Source organism: Anastrepha ludens, chromosome 6 (assembly GCF_028408465.1).
Source record: "Anastrepha ludens isolate Willacy chromosome 6, idAnaLude1.1, whole genome shotgun sequence".
Classification (NCBI taxonomy): Eukaryota; Metazoa; Arthropoda; class Insecta; order Diptera; family Tephritidae; genus Anastrepha; species Anastrepha ludens.
The window spans coordinates 126,222,549-126,234,821 of record NC_071502.1 but is presented as its reverse complement, the minus strand read 5'-3'; the positions used below and the strand labels follow the sequence as shown (position 1 = coordinate 126,234,821).

Genomic DNA, 12,273 nt, shown 5'->3' with positions numbered 1-12,273 from the left:
TCATCGTATCTTGGTGGAAGTTTATGGTGAGCATGCTCTATCTGAGCGAACGTGCCAGAAGTGGTTTGCACGCTTTAAAAGTGGTGATTTTGGCTTGGAAGACGAAGAACGCGAGGGTGCGCCGCCAAAGTTCATGGATACCGAATTGGAGGAATTGCTCGATCAAGATCCGGCTCAAACGCAAGAAGAGGTTGCAAAAACTTTGGGAGTTGATCAATCAACCATTTCCAAACGTTTAAAAGCCATGGGAATGATCCGAAAGGTAGGCCATTGGGTGCCGTATGAATTGAAGCCAAGAGACGTTGAACGCCGTTTTATGGCATGCGAACAACTGCTTCAACGGCACAAAAGAAAGGGTTTTTTGCATCGAATTGTGACTGGCGATGAAAAGTGGGTCCATTACGACAATCCAAAACGTCGGGCAACGTATGGATACCCTGGCCATGCTTCAACATCGACGTCGGCGCAGAATATTCATGGCCTGAAGGTTATGCTGTGTATCTGGTGGGACCAGCTGGGTGTTGTGTATTATGAGCTACTGAAACCGAATGAAACGATTACGGGGGATGTCTACCGACGACAATTGATGCGTTTGAGCCGAGCACTGCGAGAAAAACGGCCGCAATACGCCGATAGACACGACAAAGTTATTTTGCAACATGACAATGCTCGGCCACATGTTGCACAAGTGGTCAAAACATACTTAGAAACGCTCAAATGGGATGTCCTACCCCACCCGCCGTATAGTCCAGACCTTGCGCCATCCGATTACTATCTCTTCCGATCGATGCAACATGGCCTGGCTGACCAGCACTTCCGTAATTACGATGAAGTCAAAAAATGGATCGATTCGTGGATTGCGGCAAAACCGACCGAATTTTTCACAAAGGGAATCCGTGAATTGCCAGAAAGATGGGAAAAAGTAGTAGTAAGCGATGGACAATATTTTGAATATTAAATTTGTAACCATTTTACGTCAATAAAGTTTCAAATTTCGAAAAAACCGCACGAACTTATTCATAGTCCTATTATAATATTATAGATAAATTCGTTAGAATATTGAAATATTGTATAACATTGTGAATTTGTAATTAAATGATATGTTTATATACAAAACTTATAAATGCCCTTCCAAGAGCACAGAAAAAACTCCCATACATACATATGTACATATGTACGCATCTATTTAAATATTTAAGAACAAGTAGTCACAGAAGTAGCAGCTCGGAGCGCCTGATAACAATGATGGCGTTACGTTGGAATGATATGCAAGTTTTATAAATAAATACCAACATATGTGTTTATCCCTGTATGCATAAAAATAACCTTTTTCTGACCTATTATTTTGTTTGTTATTTTCCGTGTTGACTTCACACAAAGAATCTTTTGCAGTTTATAATAATAGTTGTAATTTTTTGTTTCTCTCCAAGTTTTTTGTTTTATATTTTCCTCCTCTGCATTTACATAGAATAAATAGTGTACACTTGACAGCCTTCTTGTCATAAGTGCCATGTTACGCGAAGGAATGGAGCTCTAATGAATGTGAAAGATGAGATGACGATTGAATATAAGCAGTGAGTGCTATCGTGACGTTATTTGAAGTTTCTTAGTAGATACCACATACTCGTTTGAGTACATATGTATGTGTGCACATAGTAGGGGGATATCAATACGAGTGTGGGCTCTATCATGGTTCGAATGGTGTTTTTGTTTGTATTTTCTGTATTGATTTTTAGTAATTTGTGTCAAACAAGTGTTACTCCCATTTGTGTAATATTCAAGAAGGTACGCCCTCCAACTACGAGAGGTTTGTGGATGCAAATAAATAAGCCGTATACAGTGTAACCTCTCCTAGCGGATACATCTGTTATATACTAAGTCCTATACCAAGTTTTACGCTTAAATTTTCGGAACAAATTCCCCTCCCTCGTACTGCAACCTTGTTATACATATATGGAAAATATACATATGTATATAAATGGCACTTGCACCCTTTTTGAGTGTTGCAGAGTGAGCAGAAATACAATCGTAGGTCTGTCGAATGGTAGTCACGCACCTAGCAATTCGGCCGCTGTAGCCTTATAAGCGGACAAGATAAGAGCACGAAGATATCGAGTCGATGGAAGAAAATAATGCACAAATTTCAGTTGGTCTGCTCAATCCTTTTTATTCAGTCCTTAGCTTAAAGGAGAAAATTGAAACACTCGATTTTTTCAGTGTGTAATCTAATTTTTCTAGTTTTCGTTTATTGCTTCAAATCAATATTTATTTTTGTTACTTGTTTGTTATTACATCATATGTACATATGTACTCGTATGTAAATTAAATACTTTTGAAAAAATGCATCAACAGTTTTGTTTGAATAACATAACATAAAATTGTTTTGCTCGAATAAGAAAGTGGTGAATATTATCATCATCATCATCATTGTTGGCTGGACAACCCTGGTCGGGTCTTCAGCTCCTCTAGCATATGCCTCCAATTGTCTAGGTTTCGTGTCTGTGTCCTCCATGCCCGAAAACACAATAAGCCTACGTCTTCTTCAACACCGTCAATCCATCTAAGCGGCGGACTTTTTATAACCTTCACAAAAATAAGTTTCCCTCAACTCTAAAATAAGTTTCCCTCAACTCGAACGGGCACCTCTCTAGGCAGGCAAAAGTTCACTGACTGTAAGTGTCCGCCCAAGGGAGCTCTCACTGTATATGTATTGAGATAACTAAATATATTTAATATATTATTATTATTATTATTATTTATTATTAATTGTTCGACTTTTACATTTCATTACATTTCATTTTTAATCATTAACATTAGAACGTACGACAGTGACACTAGGTCGTTTGTCGGAAGAAAAAAGAAAAAAAAAAATCTTACATTTTACATATGTTACTATGGTACTATATATTGAATTCGCTTAAAATTAATTTTCTATATTCTATAGCACCAGTGATGAACTTAAATAAATTATTATATCCAGAAGGGCCAACACCATTTAAAATGTCTATGATTTCATCTCGGTTTAAACTAAATTTTCCAAAAAATCTTTGACGAATTCTTTTAAGTATCGGGCATTTTCCTAAAAAATGTGTGATGTCTTCTAATTCATTTAAGTTACATAAAGTGCAATTTAAATCCCTTTGGCTTCCCAAGTATATTAAATCACATCTGGCTTTCATAATCCACATAATTTTATAGCTTCTGGCGTTGTTATGATTTAATATATCTTGTCTTGATTTAATATATAAGAAAAAAGTATTTTTGGGCTTTTTTAATATTAGCCAACTTAGGAGGCAAATACTTCCCAATATACTGGAAAACTTATGTTTATCATTTTTTTTATATAAAAGTACATATATTTTTGGATTATATTCAATGAAAGGATGATACTTACCATGAAAACCATTAAATAGTAAAACAGCTAACAAAACAATAACCGTCTTTTGTCGCTATTGCCGTAGCTATTTTTTCGGTGTTGACGCCAAAGTTGCAAATATTTTCGAATGCTTTGAATATTCATGTGAGTGTGTGCGTATGCGTTTAAGCGAGTGCGAGTGCAAGTGCGTGCGTATGTGCATAGCCTTATATCGACCCATGCTACACCACACACATACACACACACAGAGCACAGCGCAGAAAAGCAATGACACCTGTTGATTGTTGCTGTTGGTGTTATTTGTTATTGTTGTTAAAGTTGCTGTTGTTGCTAGTTTAGCCACCGCTGCTTTTGTCTTTACAATTATTGCTAGCAAATGTCTGCAATAAGGAATTCAAGCAAAACTAGCACAATTGATGCAGTGGCGCACGCTTGATGCATTGTGTAAATGCTCGCGGCTTGTGCAAGACGATGGATGCACAGACTTTGCCGGGGAGCAGGCAGTGTTTACAGTGCGTGACGCGACGTACTGCGAGCAATAATCAAGCGACCGGTGTCGTCTCTAAAGCCCATAAACGAAAAATTTACGATGCAGAAAGAGTTTGCACCACTCGAAAGCCGAACGCAGCGATTGTTTAAGCGAGTAATCCGCAAACGCAAAAATGAAATTGACTTATTTTATATCGTTTTATTTAAGTACATATACATACATATACATGTGCATACATGTGTACATACAAATATTCATTGATTTTAAGTATTTTTAGTTTTTCCATTGATTTTAACTATTTTTAGTTAAACCGCGAAACCACGTTGACTGTTTTATTCTGTCTTTGTTTGCTTTAACTTAAATTACATTTAGATTTGTTTTCATCGTTTCATAATCACTAAAGCTGCATTTCCGGGCTTAATCAATTATTATTTAAGATCATCTGAAAACGCTTCACTATGTAGCTCATAGAAAATAGATAAGTATGTTGGTACAGACGTACTGTGCATGCATGCATATACATGCGTTACATATGTCCTCATATGTGTGTGTATATGAATTTAAATTAAAATATCATAGCGGAGGAGTAGCGTTGCGTTGGTTGAGGTAATGGCAACACCTACCGTGATGATTTAAGTACTCAACTAGCGGTGTTGTTGATACAATACATACATACATACATGCATACATAGAAAGGCAGTTGAAATAGCTTGTGGCGGCCTGTCACGGCTCGGTGGCTAACACTTATTAAGCTGGGTGCGCTGATGGGTTTTTATCATTTTTCGGAATTTCAATTGTGAGCAATTGGTTTTGATTGGCACCACCCATGACTATGCAACGGAATACTACATACATACGAGTATAGTGCCCCACCAGATCAAGTGTCTATGACTTTAGAAATTTTGGATGCAACCATTTTGCACGTTAGGGATGTCCTGAATTTAATGGAATTTTGTTTATGTTTTGAGCAACATATACATCGACGTTCTTCAACATTCTTGTGTTATCGGAAAACGTTCTACACCCGTCATTATAGCAGAGAAAGGGGAGAAGAAAGCAGGACTAGAGATCAATAGGTGGGAGGAGGGTTAAACAAATTTTAATTTTCGTTAAATAAGTTTTAGGTTAGTGCTTTTTATGGCAAATTTGACTAAGCTTAAAAAATTGTGTATTATGTACACCCTGTTTTGGCCGAGCTCTTCTTCCAACTATTTGTTATGTACGTCTTGATGTTGTTCCGCAAATGGAGGGATCCACAGTTTTAAGCCGAGCGGCAAATGAGGATCTTTTCATAGTAGAAATACACTCGGAGATTTGCCATTGCCTGCCGAGGGCATCCGCTATTAGAAAACACTGTATCTATCATTTAGTGATTTATGCACGGAGAATCGAACCTGTGCACTTCCAAATAGTAGTCACATACCAACTCATTCGACTACGGCTATCTATCTATTAACATGTATCGCATTTCTAGTGTCCGATGCTAAGACACCCGCAGGCTATAAAAACCCAATTCACAGCGATGCCGACGGAAAAAATACTTGATTTGAAAAAGTTTCTCACGAAGTTTAGAAGTATTGCTTTATGATAATTTATATGAGTCCATATTTTTTGTATTGGATTCGTAATTCAGAGAGAAATTGTAGAATATCTGTCCAATTAATTCACACTGATTTGTTGTGGCATGCTTTCAAGTGTATACTAATATATGTATTTAGGTATATAAAAAAATTCTTTTTTATAAGACAATGTTTTAATAGAGCTTTTTCCACACGGTCATTTTTTTTTTTTTGTACTTTATTTGGATAAAAGGATTTTTTTATGTACACATATTTTAGAGGAATCGTAGATACAGCATGGGATAGCTCTTACTCGGGGAATTATTCGCGACTAGTTTTACATTTTCTTTACCATATGGAACTATTACTTAACTATTTCACTGGCATTAAACTTTTGTAACCAATTACTAAACTTCCAAATACCAAAAATTTTGCTTAATGAAGGTTAATTTTGATTAATTTTTCTTTAGCAGTAAATATTTCTTTATCTTAACCCGACCAGTGATACAACTCTCTGCTGTTTTTTTGAATTTGTCCATTAGAGTCTCGAATTATTATATCTGCTATTCATAATTTTAAATATCCATTAAGTTATATAAAACTTCTGCTGAGCTCCACATCCATCGCATGCTCGTACATATGTACGCATGTATGTATATGTGTATAAATACAAAATTACATATGTATATGTATGTGCTTATCTGTGCCTAATATTCAACATGCAAATCTAAAACGCATTGCAACGCCCATGTATCGCAGATTATTTTCACATGCCACCTCAGTTAAACAATTTGCGACACTACCCCACCCTTGATATTAACATATTACACATATTTACATATGTATACATGTTTAGATATAAAAAATTATTTGATTGCATTTCTGTTCTTTTTCCGCACAGGCGCGCCAAAATTGTGTGGAGAATATAGCATCCACATATGTCTACGTGCATGTGTGTGTGCGTAAACGAATCTGTACTGGGGGCATCAAATAATATTTGTATCAGAGCGCCCCTGAAGCCGTTGTCACTTGTCAGTGTGGATGGGAGCTTGTGGAAATTGTGTTGTACTACAGCACCTCCCTAATGAAATGCGAAAATTGGGTTTTTGAAAAGGTTTTGGTATAGACTACTTAGGCTACAGTATGTTCATGGTTTTTGCAACCCAATGAAACCCACGGCTGTTGCAAATATTGAGTTTCTCCTTATTGAGGAAAACCCTATGCAGCTGCTCTAACATTACAAGTAAGTACATAGGTACATAATATTAAAAAAAAAAAAATTTTATATTATTTTAATTACCATGACAAAATTTTATTTATTCGAGAACTTAGAACTTACACATATAAACCAGTGCCTCTTTTTCCTTCATTTTTTATTTTGAGCCATTGACACGATTTGCATTTTATTATGTAACTGGACGGACTCCTCACCGAGGAAGGTGCAGGGGTAGGTGTCGGCGGGCCGGGAAAAAATTGCTAGAAAGCACTAGGCAAGAATACAAGTACTTACGGGTGTATGTTTCAAGGGAACGTCTACGCAATAGGACGATGAGCTCACTTCAGCCTTAAACGCAACTACGCAACTATAACAACAGATAGCCAGGGAGCAATCAAGTCTCTCAACTTTTTCCAAGTTGCATTTAAGGTCTTAGGCCAGAACAACCAGGTATGTATACTGGAACCCACGCATATAGGAATTACTGGGAATGAAATGGCAAACAATTTCGCCATGAAATAGACGGCGCAGATCCATTTTGTGGCCTAAGAAAATTTAACTTCTTTTCACTTATTTAAGAAGTAGAGAAAAATCTACCGGGTTTATTGCAATCAAAATCATTGATACGTAGCTTTAACCTAATCCGGTTCAAAGATTGCATTTCCAATTAAATAAGAATAATTTAGAATCATCACAGGGACTCTAACAGGACATTGAATATTCAATTATCATCTTTCTAATCTGCTCCAACCATGTCCAAATATCACAAAGAAAAAATAACAATCATCCACTAAAAAGAAAAAGACTGCAATTATTGAGGTTTTTTGGGTGGTGCACATGTAAAAGTTGAAATGGAGCTTAGCATATATCGAGGAGTTGCTTAAAACGAATGTCCTGTTAACACTGATTCTTGCAACTGTAATGCTTATATTTGCTTTTAACATATATACATGTAATTAGCACGAGCACCCCTTATTGAGTGTTTGGTCAAGTTTCTCCTCCATTTTTTGTTATTGTCTGCCGAGGGGCGACCAGTATTAGAAAAAAATCTTTTCTATCTTTTAGAGTCTGGGCTCTGCTGGATGATAGTCGCGAGGAAACCCATTCGGCTACAGCGACCGTCTTGTCGAATTACTATCTTCAACTAGATAGTAACGATAATTGTGCTTCTAGTATTTAAATAATCCATATTCCAAATGGCTCGCACGCAAGCAAACATTCACCCTATGCCATGTTTAACAGTAGCGATTATTTTCGCTGGGTGGAATACTTTGCTTTCTCATAATTTTCACATAAGTTCAACGCATTGGACTTCTTTCTGAGAAAGACTGGCTGCTTATGTCGACTAATTCAGCCTCATTTGACTCTTTGACATTGGAAGGGGGATAATATCTTCAGAAGTATAAATAACTTTGGAGACGTTCTCGGGATAAATTTTCCAAAATTTTTTCTCATTTAGTTACACCTATGTATGTACATATGTCATTCAACTGTATGTTTGTATATGACGTTACACAATTTGTTAAATTTGAGGAAAACATTTGCAAATTTGCTTACATTTGCTTACTTTCTCATATAAACGTTCGACCACTTATCCCTGCTTCCAACAGTAAACGTCAGCCGCGAAAAAAATAAAAAAATATATATATTTTGAAGTTGGTAAAAAGAGTATGTTTTGTTTACTATTACATAAATTCAAAACTTTTCAAGACATTAATATGTTTATCAAAATAAACTCCTTGGAAAGGTTATTTTTTTCGCAAAGTGTAAGAAACGGCGTTGAATCGAAACAATAGTTATTGCTCAAACTTTTATTTTTTCATTCACTACTTGCGGGTGATTGTATTTATGATTCTATCACAAGGAAATTCACAAATACATTTATACATACATGTGCAATAAAAATATTCTTAAATGTTTGTATAAAAACTGATACACAATTTATGTTTGTCGTTTTTGTTATGGCACTTTTTTTGAAACTCCATCTCGATTGCTACAAATCAATTTCAAATATTATCATTACACTTTTCAATGCTAACTCTGGTTGTTGCACGTGTTCACAACCGGTATGAGATTAGCAAATGCTTCTTTAGAGCACCACAATTGAATCGTAAGCCACGACGAAAGCTAGTAAACAACACACTTCAATTAGCCGGCGTTGATCACAACATGCTTACACCGTATTTGTTGATTTAAGCGCGCGAACGTCACACTACCTTGCAGAAAAATATCGAACTGGATGTTTCGAATGTGCTTGCATTGCAGCCGGGGCCATGAATTGGAAGCACCACCGTAAGCGATCACTGTTGATTGTACAAGTAGAGGCGCAAAGGCAAAGTTCCCCACACCCTCAATGTATTACACGGCAGCACAGTCACACAGCCGCACAACCGCACAGTCACACAAGTACACCATCAAACAAGCCAAATACGAAAATTTGAATTAAACTCACCACACTACCTGTCGGCCCGTCAGCTGTGAACTTCATGTGGGAGCGCTTCTTTCTTAACTATAATATGCATTGTTGTTGGTGCTTCATTATATTCTCTTATTCAGTTTTAATAATAAATGCTATACAATTCAACAGTAAACATAGGCTTTAGCATCCGCTTAGTCGTCTTATTCGAGCCACCGGCAGTCAAGAACTCACAGCAGCTGTTGTCATTGAGTTGTTGTTGTTTTTTTTTTGCTTCCGACGCTGTTATGGCACTGTTATTGCTGTCCACTGATCGGTTGATTACTTTACCGTTGCTTAAGGTGGAGCTACGCCAAATGACGACAAGTTTGAGCTCGCCTCATTTGGTACGACAACGAACGAAACGAAAGCACTAAGATGACGTTGAGTGTATTGGTGTTCCTGTTGCTGTTGGTTGGTGATTGCTCCGCTCTTCGCTAAATCCATTTGTGTTGGTGTATGTGATTTTGTTCAGGGTGGTATATTTGACGAATGCCTTTGCAGAAAACGTTTCACATGCAATAATAATGTATTATGGATTTATACACAAACATACATATATACATACATACGATCTATTAGTACGATGATCACACAAACGATATGCATATCGAGCAACATTTACTCTCTCATTATGTTAATGTATGTATAATAATTTAAGAGCAGTATAGTTATCATTTAATAGGATATGATTCAGTTGTTGCATTTTTTAGTTATTCCTTTTTAATAAAAAAGGCGTTGAAAATACTGATTCGTTTATTAAACTTATATCACTTGTATTTCATACATATATGTATGTATGTATGTAGAAGTGCGAGCATTTAAAAACAAACGAATTCAATGTAGTATGGTCTAACTATTTCTGCATGTTATGCCTTCGGCTTCCCATCCATTCGCAATTTTTAATTGACTGATTGCATTGGCTGCTCTGGGTAACAGTGTCATGTTTGTAGACTTCATTCATTTCATTATTAACAACTATACACACATTCCTCGACATATGTACATACATTTCTATGTACGCATATGCATTTTAGTTTTTGATAACACCAACGCATTCACGAGCACTTTACCACGCTTCGTTAGTCTAAAAAATGTTTGCATACGTTGACAGGTTGATCACTGATGCTTGATCAGTCAAGTATGTGTATTGTCATAGCTTCTATTTTTGCTACCACTGTTCATTTTCTAACTAAGCACATTTATTTTCCCATTTGTTTTTATTTTTGCTTCTTGTTTGTTTTTTGTTCAGTAATTTTTGTCACACTCGCCATATGCATCCAAAGACGCTCTGCACGATTTTGTTGTCTCTGTCAATTCGGCATTAAACGCATGTGGCGCACTCTTCACATCGCAGTCTAAATTGTGCTGCGACTGGCCGATCCATTCATCTGCCTTGGCTGCAACATAAGACCACAATACATAGTACATACGTATGAGCCTGCGCTCGTACAAAGCAAACTAATCCATTTTAGTGGTAACTTTTACGCTCACTGCAGGTTCGCCGTCATAGTCAAAGCATAGGAAAGCAGCGTGCTCCAATTTTATTCACATCCATCGCCATTTTTGGCCACTAACCCATCAGAACAAGTAGTGATCAGAAATCAGTAGTGATGTACCAGTTGTACATGTTTTTATTGGAAAGTCCGAATTTATTTAAATTTTAATTGAAATTGTCGTCGTTACCGCTGTTGAACGACGTTATCTGCATTGCTTGGGAGTTGAGAGTATTGAATGTGTGAATTTCCCACGCTCTATATTTTGTAGTTTTTGATGTCAATGGAGTTATTGTTTATTCAAACGTAATAAGCGATTGCTTTCTTGACCGAATTGGCAAATATTTGTGTAAATAACTTGTAAATATATACTTTTTGCATTGCTTGCATTGTGAACACAGATGTTGATATTTATCTAGTAGAGTTTGTGTGTAAATCAATAAATTATACTAACGGTATTAATAAATTAAACTAAAATACATAAACAGAAAGGTTGATCCAACACTGGAAATATCCTTCTCATTCCTTTTTAGCAACGAAGCTAATGTCTAATCAATTTTGTTTGACTTCGAAAATGCGCTCCGCTCGTCAGAAGATACAAATTGCCTGACCAAAAAGAGAGAAAAAGGGTCATAAGTATGTTTAATTAAAAACAAAAAATTAAAAAAAATAGTGAATGAAAACCCTTTATAGGATTAAATTGAAGATATAAAGAATAATTATTTCATAAATTACTCGTATTTTCCTGAAATTTGTAGTTCCTACAACTTATTTGACCGATTTTCTTTGTGATATGTTTAAAGATCTGACAAAATCTGAGATACATACTATTTCTATATCCATAACCGAGTAATATGGTTACTTTCCTGATTATCTTCTTCATTTGGCCCAGGCACGTACCATATGTGTAAATATTTACACAAATTACATATTTTGTACATGAGCTCTATTTGTGAACAAGTTCGTGTCTTAAGTCCTTTGATTTGTATGCTCATTGTGACTACGAAATGCGGTGCATAAAAATGGCACGGAGTCCGGCAGACAACGTCTGATTTTTTAGCACATTGTACAAGTAGCTGGAGTTTAATTGTTGGAACAAAGTCAATGCATTTATATGCAACGCACAAATAGTTGAGTGGCGCCTATTATTGACCGTTTATCGTTGATTATTCGCGGTACCTGCGTTCTATGAAACACAAAGGGGAAAACACTATTTAGACACCTTTGAAAGCAATTTGCAAGAAGCATTTACTGAATATGTTATTTCGTTTGCATAATACGGCCAACGTTGCTGATCGTGTTGGGCAATGGCAAACCAGCGAGAACTTTTTAGGCATAAAAAGTTCGTGAGAAGGCCGTGAAAAGTCAGAATCACAAATTTACCGGGTAGGTCTGCCTAAATCAATGAAGGAGAACTGTGACAAATTATTTGATAATAGATTATTGAGTATTATTAATTTATCTCAATGTAATTTATACACATACAGTGCACTCGCGGTAACTCGAATAGCCGCTAAGTCGAACGACGTGCTAACTCGAACACATTTTTTCCCCTATTGACTTCTTTGTAACTCGAACAATAAAAAAGCGCTATAACTAACAAAAAAACAAATTTATTTGTACACACATTCTTTTCAAACATGTACATTTTGTACATAGATACATATGTAATAGTATATGT

General features: G+C 36.2%; 1 protein-coding gene across 1 annotated transcript in view; it reads right to left on the bottom strand.

Annotated features, from left to right (window-relative positions):
- The window catches only part of LOC128867345 (Kruppel-like factor 2), a 64,679-nt gene extending 60,596 nt beyond the window's left edge, over nt 1-4,083 (bottom strand). The window contains exon 1 of the mRNA XM_054108494.1: nt 3,395-4,083. Within this exon, the coding sequence (XP_053964469.1) occupies nt 3,395-3,406 (12 nt within the window). The 5' untranslated portion in view covers nt 3,407-4,083. The remainder of the gene's footprint in view (nt 1-3,394) is intronic.
- Between the last annotated feature and the right edge of the window lie 8,190 nt (nt 4,084-12,273).